General features: G+C 29.0%; 3 protein-coding genes across 3 annotated transcripts in view; 2 read left to right on the top strand and 1 right to left on the bottom strand.

The window, feature by feature from the left end:
- The first annotated feature begins 3,426 nt into the window (after positions 1-3,426).
- On the top strand, positions 3,427-5,661 carry LOC111029705 (thymidylate synthase). Its single transcript, XM_022308833.1, has 5 exons — positions 3,427-3,575; positions 3,636-3,795; positions 3,877-4,056; positions 4,262-4,608; positions 5,237-5,661. Exons 1-5 carry the CDS (start codon positions 3,573-3,575, stop codon positions 5,444-5,446), a joined length of 900 nt encoding a protein of 299 aa, XP_022164525.1. The 5' UTR covers positions 3,427-3,572; the 3' UTR covers positions 5,447-5,661.
- A 203-nt stretch (positions 5,662-5,864) lies between these two features.
- Positions 5,865-9,165, bottom strand: LOC111029703 (uncharacterized protein C6orf106 homolog). Its single transcript, XM_022308829.1, has 5 exons — positions 8,723-9,165; positions 7,471-7,590; positions 7,126-7,355; positions 6,512-6,672; positions 5,865-6,303 (listed from the first exon to the last, which is right to left on the bottom strand). The coding sequence occupies exons 1-5, from the start codon at positions 8,878-8,880 to the stop codon at positions 6,259-6,261; spliced, it is 714 nt and encodes a 237-aa protein (XP_022164521.1). The 5' UTR covers positions 8,881-9,165; the 3' UTR covers positions 5,865-6,258.
- Positions 9,166-10,775: 1,610 nt separating this feature from the next.
- Positions 10,776-24,431, top strand: part of LOC111029648 (myotubularin-related protein 13) — a 15,421-nt gene continuing 1,765 nt past the window's right edge. Inside the window, exons 1-31 of the mRNA XM_022308746.1 lie at positions 10,776-11,136; positions 11,380-11,465; positions 11,559-11,714; positions 12,181-12,315; positions 12,387-12,606; positions 12,694-12,935; positions 13,010-13,321; positions 13,395-13,598; positions 14,496-14,677; positions 14,742-14,850; positions 14,919-15,125; positions 15,471-15,584; positions 15,675-15,824; positions 15,891-15,993; positions 16,064-16,253; positions 16,318-16,570; positions 16,640-16,969; positions 17,036-17,211; positions 17,277-17,464; positions 18,092-18,314; positions 18,399-18,595; positions 18,679-18,868; positions 18,946-19,171; positions 19,253-19,398; positions 20,822-21,360; positions 21,428-21,567; positions 21,656-21,837; positions 21,950-22,100; positions 22,161-22,382; positions 23,416-23,572; positions 23,648-23,845. Coding sequence (XP_022164438.1) covers positions 11,082-11,136; positions 11,380-11,465; positions 11,559-11,714; positions 12,181-12,315; positions 12,387-12,606; positions 12,694-12,935; positions 13,010-13,321; positions 13,395-13,598; positions 14,496-14,677; positions 14,742-14,850; positions 14,919-15,125; positions 15,471-15,584; positions 15,675-15,824; positions 15,891-15,993; positions 16,064-16,253; positions 16,318-16,570; positions 16,640-16,969; positions 17,036-17,211; positions 17,277-17,464; positions 18,092-18,314; positions 18,399-18,595; positions 18,679-18,868; positions 18,946-19,171; positions 19,253-19,398; positions 20,822-21,360; positions 21,428-21,567; positions 21,656-21,837; positions 21,950-22,100; positions 22,161-22,382; positions 23,416-23,572; positions 23,648-23,845 — 5,983 coding nt within the window. The 5' untranslated portion in view covers positions 10,776-11,081. The remainder of the gene's footprint in view (positions 11,137-11,379; positions 11,466-11,558; positions 11,715-12,180; positions 12,316-12,386; positions 12,607-12,693; positions 12,936-13,009; positions 13,322-13,394; positions 13,599-14,495; positions 14,678-14,741; positions 14,851-14,918; positions 15,126-15,470; positions 15,585-15,674; positions 15,825-15,890; positions 15,994-16,063; positions 16,254-16,317; positions 16,571-16,639; positions 16,970-17,035; positions 17,212-17,276; positions 17,465-18,091; positions 18,315-18,398; positions 18,596-18,678; positions 18,869-18,945; positions 19,172-19,252; positions 19,399-20,821; positions 21,361-21,427; positions 21,568-21,655; positions 21,838-21,949; positions 22,101-22,160; positions 22,383-23,415; positions 23,573-23,647; positions 23,846-24,431) is intronic.

Below are 24,431 nucleotides of genomic sequence, written 5' to 3'. Positions count from 1 at the left end.
CATAATCATTTGTACGGGGTGATTACTTTTTAGGATAGTGAGTTGACTTCTCTGTGAACATTTTTGTTTTTTGGATACAACTATAATATAATGTAATATTAATATATTATAATAGAACAATGAAATATATTCAACCCTAAATTAATAGTGTCCTGTAACTGCTAACTTTTGATTTAAAAAAAATTATAAGTTATCATTTTATAAATTAAAATTGTGTCTTATGAGTAATCACTTATAACGGGTATTTCTTAATTAAACCGTATAATGAATGTCTATTTCAAGTACTTAAAAATAGGTTATAATTATAAAATTACCCTATGATCAGGGAGCAGAAAAACGACGACGACGAGCGGCGTTTGTATATTATTTGATCTCTCGTATTTTATGCATTTGCTCTCAGAAATAAAATATGTGTCTACATAGGGGTAGCATATTTTTCATGAAATTAAATTTTTATTTAAGAAATAAATTTAAGCACCAAAAAAATATGAAACCAAAATTAATTACTTTAAACATCGACGCTTTCGGGCTTCGGCAGAATCCCTGATATTGTGTGTGCACTGCGGAATAAATCAGACATACGACTGAACTTAAGTCTGAAAATACTGAGATTTATTATGAAAAAAAAACCGTACGGATCGCTTCATGTTTCTTGTTCATGTCTGCAGCTATTTTATAACTGAAATTTTAGATCGATTGCGTCTCTGCAACTACTTTGACAATCGCCACGGATTTCATCATAATTTATACTACGTCAATATGATAAAACCATAGATATATATAGTATATTACAAAATTGTATATCAAGGAGGTCCGTGCTTGAAATTTGATCATTAAGAAAATGAAATGAGGTATAACAATAACCAAAATAGTTTGTAATTTTAAAATTTAAATTCCAACAGTTTATAATTTAAAATTGAATCTCCAACAATATGTAAAGTGCCTAATATTTTAATTTTTTAATTTAATAATTAATTAAGGCGGTGTTTAAATATTCGAAGTACAAACATATTTTTTTATGAGTTATTAAATAAAAATCTTATTGTAAATAAATGTTATTACTACTTTTTAGATTTAACATAAAGGTATTCAGTGCTCAATGCATTATATTTATCGTATACCGACTATACCAACTATAGTTTGTAAAATTCCAAGTTAAATCTTTTCTCTGAATACTGTCAAGCACGATATTAATAATTAATATTTTATGCATTAATTTTGAGTGCATTGGTTAGGTACATTTTAAGCTATTCGAGATTATTTAAAATTTAAAATTTCCTTATTTAATTTCCTATAGATATTCAATATTCAGCAAAGCGACTTTCCCAGATTTATAAAATAATTTGATGTTTGATGTACGATGGTGTCACTTTAATCTGAGGTTGGACCACAAGCAGGCGGCAAATTAATATTCATATATTACTCAACATCTATATAAGTTAAAAATAAAAATTGTAAGCTTTAAAAGAATAGGTAATTAAACTTACGCATACGGCATACATCGACTCTTCGGGTAATATATAGCTGCAAGGCCATATCTTGAGTGCAGACGCCATATCGAGGAACTTCTTTCTTCATCTAAACCCGAACTGAAAAAATCGAGATTTTTTATAAAAATTACTTGAGTAGAATGAAATATGTGAACAAATGTTTATTGTTGCCTTACACATTTCTCTTTTGTTCAATGAAATTATTAGAATTGTGAATCGTCTCCGACGAATGACGACGATCGGCTTTAGCCATAGATAATAGATATTATAATATAATATATTGTTATCAGTTATCGAGTTTTGGAATTCTTTAGAATTTAGATGACACAATACATTTTTTATTTCAGATTCTGAAACATAATATTATTCGGAGTGTTTAAATCTATACTATTCAGAACACGGAACTCTGCGTACAGGCCATTTAGATACACTACTGTGGCGAGTCAATTTTTTCGTCCGGCATCTCACAATATTGTTTTTAGTTTTAACGGTGAAACTGTAACTTAATATAAAACTCTAATATACATGATTTAGATTTTGGAATCAAATTGTAATTGACTTAATTGATTTTAGTTCTTAGTGTTCTTACTAGTGGTGAGTGAGGGCTGGTCACTTATTTATATAACAATGGTTGGTTCTGTTAAACATAAATTTTCTTTGTTGTGTGTGGGACATTAAAAATCTGACATCCCCTTAAATGTTATCAAGTTGAGGAAGTTGTAGATTGTAGACAGTATTAATATTTACTGTGACAATAAAGTATGATTGGAAGTAAAAGTAATAACTAATATAAGTAATAACCAGGGCTGTGAATTTAATGCACTAAAATAGTTTTAAATATGCATGCATTTATGCACTAAGAACAGGGAAATTATGAATTAAAATATGCATTGAAAAATTTAAAAATGTTAATTGTAGGTACACTTAAAATTTAAAAAATGCTCAATTTATTTCTTAAAAATCTTTTGAAAATAATAAACAATAATTAAAAATGGTTTCAAAAAACATTTTTTTTAATTATATAGTTAATCTTGCAATTGTCCTATACCAACTGAGAAAAAGAAATATTTGACACATCATATTATAGATTTCTTAGGTTATATGTATTCAGATAAAAAATATAAAAACATTTTAAGAAAATAACCATTCATAAGAAGAAATCGTGAAATCATGCAATTATAATATGCCTTTACCCGAAAATATGCAAAAACGATTTCGTATTTAAAATAGAAAATAATCAAAACAAATTTTGGTTAAATCCATATTATTATACAGTTAACCGAAAAAAAACATGCAAATGTAACTAATTCACGGTCCTGGTAACAACAGCAGAAAGAAGACGTTGATTACGAAAATTATATGCAATCAAAATTCAAAATCACAACCACTTAAAATAAGCAGAAAAAATGTAGTTTAAAAATGATAATTATTTTTAGACATATAGGTCATACTGGTCATAGGCATGATAATCGGTGTCAGAGGAATTAAAAATACAAATCGTAAAATAAATTAATAGACATTGGGAAGCATTCAAATTTTAAATTTTTATAACAGTGCAAAAATACACGAAATTATTAAAAATCATTTTTAAAGTGAAATAAAAAAAAATATAATAATAAGGCAAGACCAAATCTTAAATTTGAAAAATTTCACGAATATAAAAACTCCAGAATTGTAATATGATGTTAAAATAAGAAAAATGCATTAATACCAAAAAACATTCGAGGTGACCATCCTGTGTGTTTACCTACGAAAATATTTTCAACGTAACTGTCAAATGAGTATCTTTCCAATCCCTGGATATATATTAAACCGTGAATCGTCTAGTCCACGTCTCCACGATCTTAGAAGATATTATCTTCTAAGACCGTGGTCTAGGCGACAGTCGACTCGTTATGTGATAACTGATAAGGTTTTAAAGATTTTGATAATAATACGTTAACGGACATTTAATCACTTGTTGCCCTGTCTCTTAAGTGCTATTACATATTGTTGATTATAGCCGTGCAGTCTTCGTCTTCCCTTTTTATTTTGACTATTTTGGTGCTCTGAAGTCGTCAAATTTTTTAATACTTTTGAAAAATGGTACTTTTTTATTTCTGTGTTTGCATAGGTCGGATTTCATTTCCTTTTCTCATTTTGCAGAGTGACACAGCAGTTGAACAAAGTTTGAACAATGATGACGAACAACAGTACTTGGATCATATAAGAAAAATATTAGAAAAAGGACACAAAAAAATGGATAGAACTAGAGTAGGCACACTTTCATTGTTTGGCGTTCAAATGCGTTACAATTTGATGGATGGTAATACATATAAATACCAAATGATACAATTAGTTGTCAATGATTATTAGTTGTATCAAATTTTTTCATTCTGTTTACAAGGTGTTTTTCCACTGTTGACAACAAAAAGGGTGTTTTGGCGTGGTGTCGTAGAAGAATTATTATGGTTTATTAAAGGCTCGACAAATTCTAAAGAATTGTCTGATAAAGATGTAAAAGTTTGGGATGCGAACAGCACACGTTCATATTTAGACTCTATTGGACTTACCAATCGCGAAGAAGGTAATCTTGATGTATATAATTATATAAACATAGACACAACAATGTTTTATGAATAATTATGATTATAATATAATATGAGTGGTGTAGTATTTACATATCTCATATAATCTTAAGTGAAGTTATTTTCTTATATTATAAAAAAAAATAATAATACATACTACACACTACTTTTGCTAGTTTTACTTACTCAAAATAATATATTCAGGTGACTTGGGCCCAGTTTATGGATTTCAATGGCGTCATTATGGTGCTGAATATGTAGATGTGCATACAGATTACTCAGGAAAAGGTATTGATCAGCTTCAAAACGTCATCAATACAATTAAAACTAACCCTGACGATAGGCGAATGCTTATGATTGCATGGAATCCATGCGATGTACCTAAAATGGCCTTACCACCATGTCATTGTTTGGTACAGTTTTTTGTCGCTGATGGATATCTGTCGTGTCAAATGTACCAACGATCAGCTGACATGGGTCTAGGAGTACCCTTTAATATTGCCAGTTATTCATTACTTACATACATGATAGCCCATGTCACTGGATTAAAAGTAAGTATCTAACTGTATTTGATACAAATTATTTGAGAATCTTTATCTAAAAAAATTGGCTTATTCAAATTAAACATATGATACTTTTTTTTAGTTACTCACTGTACTTGGATGTAAAAATGTATTAATTAAATAGACCAATTATAGGCCACTAAATCAGGGGCCTTCAACCTTTTTATGCTGCGGGCCACGTATTATTTTTTAATAATCTTGCGGCTGCATTCTTAGTAAAACCATGTATTTTATACAAAAATTCAGTTTTATTATAACAATTTTTATAATTACATTTTAAATTACAAATTATTACTATTATTAAAACACATATAGATAGCATATTTCTGATAGCGATGGCTTAGCCGTTTTAATTTTATGCGATAGAAAATATACACGCTAACTTTCAAATGTGATCGGAGGCTGCATATTATGACAGGGCCACAGGTTGAAGACCCCTGCACTATATCATAAGTGATTTTTTAAATGTTTATGCAACCCATAATGATTAGCGTTGTTACTACAATGACATCATACCTATCATAAATTACAATGTAAGGATAATTATTATTATAATTATCATTATTCATAATGATTTACCTTGATGTATTCAATTATTTTCAAAAATATGTTATAGCCTGGTGAATTCATTCATACCTTGGGCGATAGTCACATTTATCTGAATCATATTGATGCACTCAAAATACAACTTCAAAGGAAACCCAAACAATTTCCCACACTAACTATCAACAGAGAAGTAAAAACCATAGACGATTTCAATTTTAGTGACTTTACATTAAGCGGTTACATTCCGTACCCAAAAATATCCATGGACATGGCTGTATAAAAAGGATACATAATATACATGCATGCAATCAACATATATTTTACTAAAATAGTTTATATTAATTAATTTAAGTTGTATACATGCATATTGCATACATCATCGTTGTTCAAACAGTTGAACAACGTAAACATAGTATTGTAAATTAAATATTTATATAAGACGTCCACAGCTTTTAAATACTTAAAAAAATAAAATTTAAGCGTTTGAGCAGTACTTATTATGGCATTATTTTGTTTAAGATATAAATAATGTAAACCAATAAAATAATATGTATTTATGAGAACTGTTAAAATAAGGCTTATATATACACACAAATATCATAATGTATGAAAATATATACATATCATTATGTATGCAATATACATATTTTTTTATGTATATTAAATAATTTTTATTTAAAAAATGTGAAACATTTCAATTTTTTTTTAAAAATGTCTTATTATATTTTAATAAAACTAGTCATACTTACAGAACTAGTTAGTTATGTAACAAAAAATATATATTGTCATGACAAACAATAAAATATAAACTGTACAATTTATATAACAGACACCTGATCATGACATAATGTAACTTGGATTTTGCAAAATAATTTCATTTGACAAAATAAAAAAAAAAATTAAATAGATTTCTTAATTACTAATTTTATGTTGAAATCATAATTTTATTTCAACCTTTAAATTACTTTTATGCAATTAAAGGTTTATTTAAAACCATTGATTATTAAAATAATGTTTGTAACAAAATTAAAAATTATTATATCCAATGTTCAATAATGTAACAAGTTGAGTCTCAAATCACCAAATTTATAATCACAATATATCACTTTCCATATTGGTTTGAGACTGGTCAGTGTCCTTAAAAAATAAAAATAACACAAGTTAATGCACAATAAATATTATAATTTATAAGCAATTAAACAAATATTAACACCACCACATAATTTAACCACTAACCTGAAATAAAATGTTAACATTTATCTTTAAAAACGTTAAGGTATTAAAATTACAACTTTTTAAAATTGAATTGTATGCTACAATTTAAACTTTTCTATTCAGTACTTACTTGATTTTCCGGTTGGTTTTGCTGTGATGTAGAAAAGGGATTTAAAACATTTGGTTGGCTTTGCATTGGAGAACCCAGATTAATGCTTTCGACCAACTGTCTTGATAGTTCATTTTGAAATGGATCATTGTCTTCTACCTGGACTAAAGTCCAAATTGTATCTATATTAAATCAATATACTTCATTAATATCTCATATTATTCAGCAAAAATCTATTAAATTAAATTGTATATGAATATTAAAATTCTGAAGGCAAAAATTTTAGGTTTAACAGTTAAAGTATTTTTTTTTGTATAGTTTATCAAATATTGAGTATGATAGGATGTATTTACAACTTTCATTCTACAGAATGTTTTATAACTATTTTAATTATAACAACAATTTAAAATTAGGGACATTGTATTGTATGTTAATAATATTATACAAATAGTTTTTTTTTTGTTTTTATGTTTTGATCATAGTATCAAATAATAGTTGAGCGAGTTCAATTTCTATGAATTGATTTTTTTTGCGTAGTGTTTTGTTTGTTTTGTTATACAATTGTTATTATTTATATTAATAAAATAAATCAAAACAAATGAAAGATTTGAAGGGTAAAAAATAAATATAATTACCTCCAAAATATGTTCCTGTTGGCAACATCATACGCCATTTAGACTGGTACGATCCAGGTTTAGAGGGTGTTATAAAATCAGTGCTCAGTGTCATGGTACACCCGGGTTCAAGTGTTGTTGTTGGCAACGAAGTGTAAACAGAAATGGAGTCTCCTCCATTGAACTGAAGAGTACAACCGGGTGGCCACTTCATACGACCATTGTTCTTGACTTCCCAAGATTTGGTGAACCTGTAGTGAATACAACCATGTAAATTAGGACATGGGATATGAGTATAAAATAATATATTATAGATGATGATGATTGTTTTATTATTAACTGTTGCTGGCGCAACAAACACATTACCGTAGGTTTGGTGGCAACTGCAGGATATTTTCACTATTTTCATCTCTGACCAATGACATGGACGGTATTGCACCTTCATTATTGACATCAAAATATGTGCCGACAGCCCTGTGCATGTTCCTAATAAACATAACATTAATTCGTTACTATTTTAATAATTGTCAGTATTGTCTTCAGGGAGTTTAGAATAAACATGATCTCTTTATATTTCTCATTCAAAAATCTCAAGAATCATGTAGGCATCTAATAGAGGATTTGTCTCTCAGGTGAATCAATTAATTAGTAAAATAAGAATTTAAAGAATCATCAATAAATAAAGCTTCCGTAAGTAGGGTTGCCATATTTTAATTTACTTAAACTGAGGCACATTTTGTGTATAGTTATTAATGAAAAATTCTTACCTCTTTTCCATGGTCAACTAGTTTAACACACTATTTTTTACAGAAATAGAATACCTACCACTCTCAAAGATTCTACAACAAACATTCGTAACACAAAAACTAACTCAACGTTACAAGCAGAAATGATTAATCGCTGACAAACTTATCAATTGGCGATAAGTGAATACAAAAGTCATTGAGTGGGAAAACAATTTTAAAATAGATTTTGTCACTCAATAAAATAAACTTGATGAATAATCAAAACAATATTGTTTTTCTACTAGGAATGATTAAGACAAAATGTTAACATAAGTTATTGAAGTTTGATTTCGGGGCAATTGCCCAACTTTAAACACTGTATTGGGACAATGGACACTATATTTGAAACCAGTATTCGCGGCCATACCGGGACACACTATGGCAACTTCAACTGTAAGTAACCTTAAGAATCCCAAGTCTTATCTGTATATCATATAATTTTACTCATTAACACAATGACATTTCTTAAAGTTTAAACAGAAAAACATACTGTACAACATCAACCCAAATTCTTATAGACCAGGGATGGCAAATCCATTACTTCCAAAGTTCAAAGTGTTTTGATTGATTTTATTCCCTTTGCTTTACAAAATCTTTCTTTTTTTATGATTTCTACAGACGATTTAAAACAATACATTCAAACACTAAATGTTAGATGTATGTTATGCATTGGTGCTTCTCGTAAGGGCTACATGTTGATCCTTGTATTTTTTTTTTTTTTTTGCACAGTCGCGAGTGTTACTGATATAGCTTGAGATAATGTCTTTGGTACGCGCCATCTCTGCTATAGACGTTGTCAATAATGATGGATGTTTGTAAACATTTCAACTTACCAGTCGTTCATCTCCAGGAAGAACACGGCTGCGGACTCAGTTAGCTGGTCGCCGATCAGTTCTCGCAGACCCTTGACCAGATTCTCCTTGTCCGTCGTGCACAGACAGTTGAACTGGCGCAAGAGGTTTTGGTCCAGCGGGTCGTTGTCCACGTCCATTTTTCGGCGATGTCGACACGGCCGGACTAAACGATAATTTACGGGAAATGTTTGGAAAAATTATATTTAGGTCACACGAAAACGCATTAAAGGAGATTATTTTTCTGAGATTACGCTGTTCCTCTGTGTCCGCGACGTTTGTCCACTTATATTTTTTATTTTGTTATTATTATTATTATTAAATCGCGAAGTTGATTGATAAAGTGATTGTACGCGGTGGTTAGTGGTGTTGGTGGTGGCGATAGTCTGTGGTGTCGTGGTTGAATTGTGATACACACGACACAACTACTACTAAACTTACGATTTGTTCGTGTTATTTCCTATTGAGTTGTCCGGTAGGCGTCGCTAGTGTTTTCCGTAAATTGCAATCTACTATCTAGTAAATCGTATATATATATACATATTGCAATTCGACATTCGTAATACTAATTTAGCGATTTCATTATTCGTTGAATCGTTGTAAAAAGTCCTATGAAAAGAGTTCTGGGTAAAATAATTCGCAGTAGAAAAGTCCTAAACTAAAAATTCTGGTTAATATATAATATATATGTATACAAGTATAGTGAGTATATGAGTATACAATATATTATATAATATATATATTAAATAACAATAAAAAATCAATAATTATAATTACCAATTCGATACCATATAAAAAAATCGATTTAATTATTCATACGAGAATAATATACAGAATATATAATAAATAATAATTTCCGTCTAATTTACCATCGTCCCATAAATAATTGATTAAACAAAAAAAGTTGTACATTTTACGTAGGCCTTGTTCTCAGTGTCAGCCTGGCAAACCAAAGGCCAATGAGGCCATGATTCAGTTTTGTGAAGAGGCTCGATCATATCGTTACCACTTACCACGTTGTATCCCATCCGTAGACCGGACTACCAGATATGGACTTAATATTATTATGTTTCAGTATTATTTTCTTTGTTTACGTATTTTAGTATTTCAAATCCCGATCGTTGTTTGAGATCTCGAACAACGGTAATTTGTTATTTGTTTCGTCCACGGATCATAATTTAGGCGTACAATCGCTGTTCAAATTCCAAGCTTCCAACATATGCCTTAATCGTAATTCTTAAATGATTGTCATTGCTTAGGAATTCGGGAGTTCGGATTGAATACCTTTTGGTGGTGGTGAAGTGGGTTTCTAATTTAATAAATCATAATTATATATAATACAGCCAATTATTTGACATTACATGTATAAACCTTGATTGCCTAATAATAAAATATATATCAACGTATTTACACATAGATTTAACTACATTTGTTTTTATTATGTTTTTAACGAACAACAATGTTATAAATCTTATTCCCCCTGTATTTCGCCAATAAGCCAATAACAGCTATTTTTAATCAAAAAATATTATTTTAAGACTGCAGACATTTCAGGAGTCGCCAACTTGCAAATTGCAATACTATCACGAATTAAGATGCAAGTGTATCTTTATTCGTGGCTACATTTATTTGTTTGTTAGGAGGCGGATAAGTGGTCTCAAAGGTTCTCGGCTTTTCACCAACTGCTCACTGATCATAAATGCATTACATATTAATATATTATTACATAATATCTGTGACCGAGATGACCGCGGATGAACACTTGACAACTATTATGATTCCTGATTAGTGATTTATGATCAGTTTGTGAACTGACGATGATCATGAAATATTGAAAATTGAAATCATGGTCTAAGAAGTTATATATATATATATATATGAATATACCTATATTATCTTCTAAGACCGTGACCGTGATTGAAAATGATGAATGATAATAACGGATAACGATGAATGGCCGGCGATAAGTCATAGGCGCAGTAGTTCTGTCCACGACTACTACCCCGCCGGTCACGGCGGGTGACGTCAAGTCGCCATCTTTATCTTATCTGGGAGTTCCCACTACGCGTATCATTCCGACAGAATCCGAAAAAGTAAAAAAAAATTAAAACGAAACTACGTTCGTAATAAAAAAACAGTAATTATTTATTGTTAATAATACGTTTTTTTTTTTATCTACTCCGACCAACAATTGCATATTTAGTACATTATTTTATTTTATTACTATGTGACCGATGATTTTGCATTGTATCAATCGATGTTATAATATTGTTGTTGTTGTGGTTTCTTTTTGCGGACTGTGATCAAGACTCATCACAACGACGGACTTCTGACTATTGTCATGTCTCGGCTAGCGGATTATTTCGTGGTCGTAGGCTATGACCACGAAAAAGAACGTAAGAAATCCTTTGTCTAATTAATTTAATCATACATCATATTATATTCTCCGTTCAACGATCTATGCTGTCAGTTGTAAGTCGTTAAGATTCATTGTTTTGTTAATACACAATTTGATATAAGCGATGTTGAGCGAGAAATTGTGTATTTTGTGAAAGCCTATACTATCGTAAAATTTGCTACCGCCTGCTATTTAAGCTTTCCCGATTCTAATTTCTTTCCAACAATTTTCTCTTCTACAGGTAGCGGGACCAGTAAAGGTATGATTATCCAGCGATTTCCAGAAAAAGACTGGAAAGACACTCCTTTCATTGACGGAATTGAATGGGTAATTAGTAATTACTATTCAGATTTATTAAAATGCTTTTTCAACAAGCAAAATAAGAATATCTTTTTAAAAAAGTTTTTTCTACTTTCATAGTTTTGTCAACCCCAAGGATGGTCTTTGTCATCAGAGCGACAAGAACCTAGATTTTTTGTGTTTGTCCTTACTGATGTAGAGGCTGAAAGACATTATTGTGCTTGTTTATGCTTTAATGAAACAGTATCTATTACACCAAGTAAACCTGTTGATGAGGCAAGTAAAATTGATTATATTTTTAACTACTATGTTATTATTTAGTTTATCATAAAATAATACTTAAATATGGTTTTATTTTTTAACAAACTCAAATTATTTTTAAAATATTATAGATAATTTGTAATTATAATAAAGCATATTAGTAACATTAATTTATTTTACAAAATTAGATAAACGAATAGATTATAAAAAGATAATGGTTTGGTAAATGAAAGATAAACAAATTATATTTTGGTTTTAATTGATTTTATAGTTATTAGTTAATACAATGTATGTTTTTAAAATTTGTATTGACAATGTACAAAACATGATAAAATTAAATGTTATTGTGGAAAACAAATTAATTTAATTAATATGTTAAACAATTAAAGACAACTTTCTAATTAATTAAAAGAATAACATTATCTATAACATAATTATATTTAATAATGCTTTAAAATATTCTAATGATTTTTATGTGCAGGAAGAGGATGGTGTTGTCGAAAACATAGCACTTTCAAGAAACAATCACACAAATCAAAGACAACATCACAGCATAATGTATGCACCAAAATGTCTAGTTTTGGTTTCGAGATTAGACTACATAGAAACATTCCGAGTAATACAATTTTAAATACCTATTAAATGTGTTGTATTAATATTAAAAATAAATGTATAAAATGTTTTCAGAATTGCTTAGGTATAATTTACACCGTTTATGTAGAAAATGTGGAAACTCCTATTGAAACATTAGTAGGAAATATGTTGGGTTGTGTTCAAGTTCCTCAGCCAGGAGGGCCTCAAGTGCGCTTTAGCATAGGTGCCGGGGATAGACAAGCGTTACAACCTCCATTATCTCAAACATTGCCAGTAACCAAAAATGCAGTATATTTATTATTCCAAGAACTCGGTAATTTAATGTTTTTTGAACTTTGTTATTATAAAAATAAATATATTACAAGTTGTTTACATCAATTAAAAATTTGTTTCTGTTTAGGAATTCACAATGTTGTTGTATTATTCTGTGCTATTATGACTGAACAAAAAGTTCTGATGACTTCTAGAAGTTATAGCAGACTAACTGAAGGTTGTTCAGCTCTAATATCTCTTATGTATCCATTCAAATATAGCCATGTTTATATACCATTGTTACCTGCGGGTTTAGTTGAAGTATTGTCCACACCTACACCATTTTTAATGGGTGTACATGCTTCTCTTAAAACTGATGTTTCTGAACAAGTAAGCATACAAAATAATTTATAGTTTTAAATTTACATTTGTGAACTATAAATTTGAATCATTGTGGTATGCAGATGGATGTGATAGTAGCTGATTTGGATGGTGGTAGTATTCTTGTACCCGACGGTATAAGTTTACCTTTATTGCCTGAACCACTATTAACTCAAACTCAAGATTGCTTAAGTCTAGTGTTACAACCAGAATTGTGTTGTGCAGACCACGCATTCCCTCCGACTTCTAATACTGTTCAACCACCACCCCCTACACTAATTGATAAAGAAGTGAGAGCAGTTTTTATGAGAACATTTGCTCAATTACTTCAAGGTTATCGTTGTTGTTTGACTATAATACGGATACATCCAAAACCAGTCATTACATTTCATAAAGTAAATTATTGAAAAAAAAGTTTTACTAACAAATATTTAAGAAAAAAAATATATTAAAATAATTAATTTCTAGGCTGCATTTTTAGGCGAAAGATGTCTAATAGATGATGAATTCACAACTAGAGTGTTAGACTGTATGTTTTTTAATGGTTTTGTTACCGAAAGAGGTCCTGCTTGGCGTTCTTGTGATCAATGGGATGAGTTATATTGTAATATGAATGAATTACTTCGAACTGAAGCATTAGACGATGGTCGTTTAGTTCTTACTCATATTCAGGTATGTTATGTATTTTGATATTTTTTTTCAAGTTCTTAAAAATCAAAACATTTAACATACAGTGAGATTCTTAATCATGTTCATATCCCCATTTTTCCCTCTAATACTACATTTATTCAAATTCTGATTTTTAGAATTTTGAAGTAAACCTAAATACAATATTTTTAAATTTCCGATATTTTTTGTTCAAATTAGGTGTAACTTAACCTGACGACAAACTTTTATTGTTTGAATGAGAGCCCCCTTTTTTCCTATAAATTATTAAGTGGATTTTTTTCTTAAAAATGTTGATGTATCTAAATCAAAATTCTATTGAGTGGTTCCTGAATTATTAAAATGGTTATATTATGGGTAATAATCATTAAAAACGGTTTTTTATAAAAAATAAAAACTATTTGTAATATTAGATGGTACTTGGATCATTTTTACAAATTGTTAATATTGATAAATCAATAGAAATTAATAACTTTTTTAAATTGTGTAACCCCATATCTACCTTAACCTATTAGCATAGACTAAGTGTTAGACTAAGGTTAGACTTTGACTAAGTGTATTTTTAAAAATTCCAAATATCAGAATTTGAATATATGCACAATTTAAGCATAAAAATAGGAGAGCGTACTTAAAAAATCACTTCAATATTTCCATTCATATTTATGTTATTAATTGGTAATATAAATAAAGATAATTTTTAGATATAAAAATAAAATTAATTCCATGAATATTAAGCCAATATTTGATGTTTTGTTTTTAAAGCTTCTTAATTTATTAATTTACTTTGACATAAGTTGTTAATTATATATATATATATATATTTGTTTATTTAAAAATTAAATTCTAGTGAAATGTGTCATATATTTTAATATTAATTTTACTCGATTATTTAAAATGTTTTAGGAATTAGCTCAAGCATTATACTTAAATGAAAATCCCAATCCACAACCATATGTTCAAAAAATCTTGAAACCCCCTGAAGGGGCATTTACTAGAATCCACCAACCTCCATTTCCAAGACTTGATGCCAATTGTGTTCAGACAATTATCGATGATGGCTTGGTTAAACATAATTTAAACTCTAAGTTAGTATTTAGCCAATTCATGTTATAATTAATTTTAATTGCTATGATCATTTATTATTTGCAGACTTTCATCAATTAAACCAACACCACCTCGTATAGTACCTATGGGACCTCCAATAACAAATTCTAATGATCTGAGAACAACTGTCAGTAATTCTGCTAGGCGATTAGAAGTAAGTGTTATCATTATTAAATACATTAATACATAAAATAATATGTACACATTTAATTCCAATTTTAGGTACTACGCAACTGTGTAAATTGTATATTTGAAAATAAGATTTCGGATGCTCGTAAAACGTTCCCAGCTGTGTTAAGAGCATTGAAATGTAGGGCTGCTAGATTAGCTTTATGCACAGAACTTGCACAACATGTTCAAGGAAATAAAGCTATGCTTGAACATCAACAATTTGATCTAGTTGTACGATTAATGAATTGTGCCTTACAGGTATGGTATTTAAAATTGAATTTATGCCATGTATTTCATATAATGTGAATAGTAAATTTTAAATAGAAATTCATTGCTTTGCTTCAATTTGTTGAACATTTTTGTTTTAAATATTAAAGTCAAATCAAATGATTGATCTTATTAAACAAAACTACTCTTATTTGTATAGTGAAATTTATTTAAAGTACCGGTTTTGCAAAAAAATACATTATATGAGTTTAAATTAATATTAATATTTATATTGTTTATTTGTATTACAAGTAATTAGTTCTCAAAATAAATAATAATAATTAACAAATTAAATAATATCTATTACTTAAAAATTAATAAATAATTTAATATCAGGACGGTTCAGCCATGGACGAATTTGGTATAGCAGCAGCTCTTTTGCCTTTAGCAACTGCATTTTGCCGTAAACTATGCACTGGAGTGATACAATTTGCATACACATGTATTCAAGTAATTTTATTATTTAATACTTTTATATTTGTATGTTTATTTATGGCATGGGCTGTGTGTTAATTGTTTATAATTAACTGTGTAATATAGGATCACCTAGTTTGGAAAAATCAACTATTTTGGGAGTCTGCTTATTATTTAGATGTACAAAGAGACATTAAATCTCTTTACTCTGACAATAATCTCTCAAGTCATAAAAGATCTTCATCAATGAATCTATCTAGTCCCCGTGAAAATCATGTAATATAATAAAATAGTGCTTTAAATATTATTTTGTTGAAATTGATAACTTTTTATTTATTTTAGAATAAAGATAATATTTTAAATGACAGATTTAGTCGTTCACAAGAACTATCTGCTTTAGAAATAGCAGCTGAACAAATGAGGTTACGTCCATCAAACAATTCCGGTAATGATGAATATATGATTAATACTTATTATGAATGTTTATAATTTGATTGATTTACATTTGTATTTAGATAAACTTAAGGAATATATATCAAGTGAAGAATCAACACTGTATAGTCAAGCTATTCATTATGCTAATCGTATGGTGTATTTACTAGTTCCATTAGATGTAGGGGGAAATAATGTTAAGAGTTCATCAAATCATCAATCATCTAATAAAAATATAGACGATGAAAGAACATCTAACAGTATAACAAATAGGTATTTATTTTAAAATTTTATTTTTGTTTTCATCAGGTAGCTTAATTGAATTGAATTTTTTTAGTGCTGTTGATAGGTCAGGTAGTGTATGTGAATCCGATGTTGAAAGTGGTTTTGCTGAACCAGAACCTAATGAAATTGGTAACAAAGTTATTAAAATGGTTAGCCGTTTTGTCGATAAAGTGTGTACTGAAGGAGAAGTTAGTGAGGAACATATTCGTGCATTACATCAAATGATTCCAGGCGTAGTGCATATACACATTGAAACATTAGATGGTGTCAATAGGGAGTCCAAGAGATTGCCACCCATACAAAAAGTAATAATAAATAGTATTAATCATGATAAAATATTATACTAATATTAATAAATTGTTTTATATATTTAGCCTAAAATATTGACACCCAATATGCTGCCAGGAGAAGAACCATTGATGGATGGTTTAAGAGTTTATTTGTTACCAGATGGAAGAGAAGAAGGTCTAGGAGGATTAGTTGGTGGACCGCCTTTGTTACCTGCAGAAGGAGCTATTTTTATTACAAATTATCGTATAGTATTTAAAGGAACTCCTTTGGATCCCTTTGCTTGTGAACAAATTGTAGTAAGGTCATTTCCTGTGACATCTTTAACCAAAGAAAAACGTATTACAGTTCAATATTTGGCACACTTAGACCAATGGTTACAAGAAGGTCATCAGTTTAGGTCTTGCACATTCCAGGTAAGAAATAGTTTTTAAAATATTGTACTTGGTTCATACAAAGTTTATAACTTGAATACGTTTTAGTTAATCAAAGTGGCATTTGACGAAGAAGTAAATGCCGAAGACATTGAATGTTTCCGAAAATTTATACACAAAGTACGACATCCTCCAAATGTATTTAATCACTTTGCATTTACAGGCCAAATTCCAATTTATGAAATGCCCATGACAAATGATAAAGAAAAAAATGCCACTCTTAAGTGAGTTTTGATTTTAGTTTTTCACATTATAATTTGAGTTATTTTGATTTTTTTGTTTTTATTAGGGGCTTCGCGAAAAAAACTTTAATGAAGACTGCTCGTAAAGCAGGTTTTAAGCAAAAGAGTTCATCCAAACGTCATAAATATGTTTTGCCTAACATATCTAATAGTTCAATAAACAAGGCTAACAAATATATGACTACTCCTGGTCGGATGACCCTTCCTCCTTTTAATAATCTTGATGACTTATCTGGTATGTTAAATTCTTTACTCTAATGCAGCTGTTCTCAAACTTTAATTAAATTATCAATCAGTCGCGTACCGCTGATGGTTAAAAATAGAAAGATACAAACTTTACATAGTTAAATTCATTTATTTTAAATAAAAATGCAGTAATATATTACGATATAGTTATTAATTATTTATTAATACAAATTTATTAGTGTTTAAAAATTAAGGTATGAATTAAATAACAAATTTTCAATGAGAACCATGGATTTGTAGATTTGATATTAGCGATGAAATATCTGATTCAGTTACTTAAGACCTTCTGTTTACCAACATCTAGTCTTTCGCTTACCACAGTTTGAGAACTGCTGTTCTGAGTTTATCCATTATTGTATGATTCTTATAATATTACCATTTTTTATCTAAATTTTGTTTTAAACAAAATTTCTGCTAACATAATATTATATTTCTCAAAATAAATTATCAATTCTTAATGCTTTTATCTTAATTTCATACAATTTATTGAACATACATTTTTAATAACCATTTTGTTTACATAAATTGAATAATGTAATGTCTCAAGCATTTGTCAAATATCCTATACTCCTTCAACTTTAATTTGTGTTAATGTTGATATTTTATTTTTTTCTAGTAAATGAATTAGATATCAATGTGCTGAATACTTCAAACATTGTTTCTAATGTTTCTGATCCAAAAACATTGGAACGAGTAACTGAAAGGAGTTACGTACGAGATTGGATTAGACTAGGCCTTGCACCTAAAAATACTAGTTCGAATAATATTGGCCAGAAAAATAACAATAAAGAGCCGTTTAAAATCACCACACTAAATTCAGCATATTTAATGTGCCGCAGGTAAATATTGTTCGATTTTTATTGAACAATATATTACAAATAATTGTATATACTTTAAAAACTTTCTTGTTCAATACAATTTAGTTATCCTGCACTCTGGGTGGTTCCATCAATTATTTCAGATGATAGCATTAGAAGGTTTTATCGAAATTATCGTCATAGTAGAGTACCAATTATCACATGGCGCCACCAGCGTACATCGGCACTATTATTACGAGGTTCGGGGTATCATGGAAAAAATCTTATTGGGATGCTAAAATCAACTCATCCATCATCAACAGGTATTTTTTTTTTAAGTGTAATGTAATTATTTTCTTGAAATAGTTTTTGATTTAAATATTATAATTGTATGTTTTATTTTTAGGTACATTGAATTCAGAGAGCAATTCTTCTGTAGAGCAAGAAAGATACTTATCAGCTATTGTTGCTTCAACTCCTTTGTCAACTCTGCGTAATAGTGGTGCTGCTTGGGGATTATCGGATAGCAGTCTAAGTATAAATTCACTTTTGTTGGCTGCGGATGAAGACATTCTTTCTCCAGATATTTCACGAAGGTATTTCACAACTACATGAAAATATTATTAATAATATGTATTTATAAATTACATATAATACCACTTATATAATTTAGGGGTCCAATGAGATCTAGTGGTGGTAATAAACAATTTGGTCGCTGGGGCTCATTAAAAGAAAGACGCAACATTAGTACTTCATCAAATAATAGTTACTCCTCACCAATGTTTCAAAATCAACAATATGGGCGTATGTCGATGGCTGATCCAGATTCAAATCCAGATAGTCCACATGAGTTTCATAGAGCTGCTTTATACATACTTGGTGATAAGACCCAAATGAAGGTAATAAAATTAATCAACAAATCAAACTGTATGTGTAAGATTTATTGTCAGTTTTTTTCAAAATAATATTTATTATTAAAGGGTATGAAAGGTGATTCTATCATGAAAATTGATTTTATTCCAATTGAGTATGCTGACATTCGTCATAGTAAAACATCATTTAAAAAACTTATGCGAGCATGCGTACCAAGTTCTACTAGTAACGAACCAGAACATTCTTTTTACAAGTGAGTACAATTTAACATATTTAAATATATAAATTCAATGTAGGGGTGCTTGTAGGGGTGCTCTTGGTATACACAGTAGATGTGAATTGGTTAGTGCTAAAGATATTGTTTTCTGCTAGTGATATAAAAAAATTTATATTTCGTCATTGTTATTCAGATTCCTCCATTTGTCTAACTATATTTAAAATGGTTCTGTAGATTTGACTAGGAATTTTGCATTAACAACAAAACTAACACTTCCTTTTATAGATATTAAGTAACCACACTTATACAGTATTTGTTTTTCAGTTGACAAAAAAAGTTATAAGTAAATATATAGCTCCAGGTATTATTTTATTTTATTAATCTAGTTAGTCATTATAAAATTGTGACCCTGTTTCTTTTGCTGATTTTAGTACTTAACTGAAGGACAATATACTGATACATTATATTTATTATGAGGATTGTCATGTTCATCAAAAAGATATAAACTTAGCTACCCCAATTTTGGTACTCACAATCAGGCAACGTACAGTTTTTCATGGCTTTTTCTCTGTTGTAAATTGGTTTATAGAACAAAAATAAATTGTAAAACGTTGCAGTAAAAATTTATCAAATAGCTTCACAGATATATTTCTATTTTCTGGTTATTTTCATTAGTTTTCCTGAGGCAATAGTTTGGTTAGTGGTCTATAACATCCTTTAGATTCTTTTAATAATGCTGAAAATATCCAAATCGGTTTAGCAATTTTTGAGCTTATCAACGACAAACAAAATAAGTGTTGTCTTATTATGTCTTAATATATTAGTATAGACATTTATTAAATAATTAAGACCAGAGTTATATTTAATCAATGGTAGTATAGAATATAGATAAAGATATGTATATTGCTATTAAGGCTATGGTGTTTGAGGAAATATTCAGAGTATTATGTTAAACATAATAACATTCCATAACTTAACTTTTCAATAAAATATGAGAAACAGATTTAGAAATTATTGGAATAAAATGTTATTGTTAGAATGTATTCAAAATGGAAATTCCATATTAATATTTGGATAGTTTTTAGATTGAAAAATAAACAAAATTTAAAAATTGGATTTAAATTTATAAAATTTCAAAAATCAATTTAACCATACTTTTTCTGGATCCTGAGCACCTCTACTTCTATCTTTCTTAAAATATTTTTTACATCTTGACAAATGTATTGTTTATTTTAATTAAAAAATGTACATAACTGGAAGGTATTACACCAAATTTGTAGAAAAAATCTTTCTTCTGCATGTCCTATTTTAATCTACGATCATGTAGCCATATTACTGAATTTAGAGTATAAATCAAAAGAAATATTGATTAAAGATCAATACTCTTAAACAATTATGATTAGCTGGTAACCTTATTGTGGTATATTAAAAAAAAATATGTATTTTTCCGTTGATTTAGAATGATTGAAAGTTCAGATTGGTTACAACAGTTACGAAACATTATGCAATTGTCTGGGGCTATAGTAGATTTGATTGATGTGCAAGGTTCTTCAGTCATGTTATGTTTAGAAGAAGGATGGGACATAACTTGTCAACTGTCATCAATTGCACAATTATGCATGGACCCATATTATCGCACAATCGAAGGTTTCCGGGTGTTGGTTGAAAAGGAATGGCTTGCATTTGGTCACCGGTTCAGTCATCGCAGTAATCTAGCTACTGCGTCCCAAGCTTCTGGATTTGCACCAACCTTCTTACAGTTTCTTGATATTGTTCATCAAATCCATGGGCAGTTCCCATTGTCGTTTGAGTTCAATGATTACTATTTGAGATTTTTGGCATATCACTCAGTGTCTTGTCGATTTCGAACATTTTTGTTGGACTGTGAACTGGAAAGAGTAGAATGTGGGGTTGCTGCAGTTGAAGACAAGCGAGGATCACTTACGTCGCACCACAAGAGTGTGGACACTGGTTCAGACGATGACATTGTTTATCCGGGTATTATTTTTTTTTTAAATCCAAATTATTGCAAATGTTTTAACATTTATATTGTGATGAATTGTAGGAGGTCGTCTGGCTGGTAACAATATCTCATCTCATTATGTACCAAATTTGGGACAATCTGTGTTTGATTACATTGAAAAACATAATGCGCGTACATCAATATTTTACAACTTCATGTACATGCCAAATATTGAACAACCGGTAGATTTTTGGCCTCGGCATATTTATTAACCTTTTTAGTTAAATAAATAATTCTATTGTTTAAATTTATGGTTTTCTTGTTGTTTAGGTCCTCAGACCACAATCGTCGCTGCCCAATTTGAATGTTTGGCAATATTACTTGAATGAGGAATTGGCTCACGGACCAAGTTACGATTTGGAGATTATTCAGATGGATATGCAACAAGAAGAAGAAGCCGAAGCTGCAGATGGTATTTCTATAAAGAATCAACGAAAAGTCATAACAACTGGGTATTGGTTTTCACATTTTTTTTCTTCTCTATTAATCAAAATAAGATTTAAAATATGAATTTATTACAAAATTATTGTTTGCATTCCTTTTTAATTTTTTGATATTTTTCAGGTATAATATAGTAGAGCGATATATGCCAGATGCATTTAAATACCTATTGGATGACATTCATAAATTGGAAACTGAACTAGGCCTTTTGCCGCAAAAATGGAAGGTGCTCTGGGACAAATTAGAAATTCCTGTTACTGCAGAATCATTAAAGGTACAAATTATTTGTTGTAAAAGCTTTTTATTCAATTCAAAATCATTATTTTCTCTTTAGAGACACGCTTCGTTTAGTACACAACTGGTCAGATATCACGGGCGGTTGTTGCACAAACGATCCACAATAGAAATTCTCATGCGTGGCAAAGCAATTAATACAACATCTTCAAACACGGATACAAATCCACCTCATTCTCATCCACATCGCTTTGAAAAATATAACTTTACTACACCTACCTACTGTGATTTTTGTTCTAGTCTTCTTTGGGGACCTGTAAAGGTAAATAAAATCATTATTTTCAGTTTGTATAAATACATTAATTATGAATCATTGCAAAAAGAATATATTTTTTTCTTATGTTCTAAGATCGTGATATGTTGATGTTTATTTTTACTATTGGTGTACACATAACAAAGTAAATTCAATATTTGTAAGTTGGTTAGGGTACTAAATGTGTGATTTATGAAAATGTAATAGTATTGTTCTCTTTCCCTACCCCAACTATAGATCTTGATTCTATATCAAAACCAAAATCTTATAAATTAATCATTTGTACTTTGAGTTATTATGCAACTTTAAATAATTGTATCAAAAAAATCTTCAATAAGGTATTTTTTGTTTTAAACTAAAGATCATTTCATAAACATCTTAACCTTTGGATGCACAGTATATGATATTAGAATATGCAAGATTTAATTTCAAACCTTTGAATTGTCTCTACACATTATATTATTGTACTTAAACTCTATGTATCATTTAATATTTTCATAATTATTTCATCACAAAACAAAATAACCATTAGTGCATAAAACAAATGTAAATCAATTTTGTATGTAGTTATAATTTTTCATTAAGCTTTGATAACACATAATATATTAATAAGTAAAGGTTATGTTGAAAAATTAATTTTTTTGCTTTTTGTAAGTCATAGCACTAAATTATGATTATGGAACAATGAATTCAATTATTAAACTCATTTTTGACATTTGAATTTTTAGATAATATTTTCTTTTTTATCGTTTTTATTTGCTATTTTTATGAATTATTATTTTTATTTTACTTATTAGGCTTCATAATTTATTTTTTAAATAATTTTGTAAGGTAAATTTGTACATAAAATATGTTTTTTATTTTCAATTCGTCTTGATATTTTAAGGTTATGTATTGTAACATAGTTCATTTAATCCGCAGTCCTAGTTAAAATGATTATTACACAATCATTAAACTTTAATGGAAGTCAAAATTTGATAATTAAGTTATTATGTCTAAATCAAATTATTATTATATCTATTTGTATTCTCAATATTTTCAGACTGGCATGAGATGTTGCGATTGTGGTTATAGTTGTCACGAAAAATGTTCAGAAAATGTACCCAAAAGCTGTACTAAATATAAGGCTGTTGCCGACAGAACGCTAACTAATCAAAATGCTAACAGAACTTGTGGGGAAACGACTTCAGTGAATTCAAGTGTGTTATAATTGAACTTTTTTTTGTTTATCTTACTAATCATTATAAAATTATTTATCCAATGTAATGTTGTAGATATGAATGGTATCCATCAGCAATACTACGAGCAGTTCTCATCCAATGTCGCCGAGAACAGGACACATGAGGGTTACTTATACAAACGTGGAGCTCTCTTGAAAGCATGGAAACAGCGTTGGTTCGTTTTTGACTCAATAAAACATCAATTGAGATACTACGATTCTATGGATGATTCTCATTGCAAAGGATATATAGGTAAACGTATTATTATAGCTTATACCAATTGTGTCCTTAACAATAGTTTAAACAATATAGCCTGTCTTTTTATTGCTGTCCATGATCACTTAAACAAACATTCTCCAAACACATTATATTTTACCAGAATTAAATAGATACTTATTTAATAATTTGGGGATGATTATATATGTTGTATGCCCTAATTATCTTAATCACATATTTAACAGAGCATAATTTAAGCTCCGTTAAATTTGTTTTCATGCTTCAAAAATTCCTAAATATAATATTAAAATGTAAATTTTAACCTAAGTAAAATAAATTATAAAAAAAAAATTAACATAAGCTATGTTTGGGAAAAAAATGTTCATGTTTGTTTTCCCGCAATGTGATACCACCTAACCTACTCACATGTATAACAAATATTAGTGAAAATGAATTAATTGATAATATAGAATACAAATTATGTTGTGACTAAAACTACAATAATAAATAATATAATACATGAAACATTTTTTTCCTAAACCAGTCAATAAATATTTTGCAAAATATATCTTTGTTAATGTTGTGTATATTATATATATATATATTTTTTTTTTTTTTTTAA

Source organism: Myzus persicae, unplaced genomic scaffold (assembly GCF_001856785.1).
Source record: "Myzus persicae strain clone G006 unplaced genomic scaffold, MPER_G0061.0, whole genome shotgun sequence".
Lineage (NCBI taxonomy): Eukaryota > Metazoa > Arthropoda > Insecta > Hemiptera > Aphididae > Myzus > Myzus persicae.
The sequence above is the reverse complement of the archived record's forward strand: the minus strand, read 5'-3'. Positions and strand labels throughout refer to the sequence as shown.

Excerpts from the sequence above, each read along its gene's own strand:
- LOC111029705 (XM_022308833.1), top strand. Across the intron at positions 3,796-3,876 it reads GCGTTACAATTTGATGGATG|GTGTTTTTCCACTGTTGACA; the intron begins GTAATACATATA and ends TCTGTTTACAAG. Across the intron at positions 4,057-4,261 it reads ACTTACCAATCGCGAAGAAG|GTGACTTGGGCCCAGTTTAT; the intron begins GTAATCTTGATG and ends TAATATATTCAG.
- LOC111029703 (XM_022308829.1), bottom strand. The coding sequence starts at position 8,880 with ATGGACGTGGACAACGACCCGCTGGACCAAAACCTCTTGCGCCAGTTC. Across the intron at positions 7,356-7,470 it reads CAGTTGCCACCAAACCTACG|GTTCACCAAATCTTGGGAAG; the intron begins GTAATGTGTTTG and ends TATTCACTACAG. Across the intron at positions 6,673-7,125 it reads AACAGGAACATATTTTGGAG|ATACAATTTGGACTTTAGTC; the intron begins GTAATTATATTT and ends GATTTAATATAG.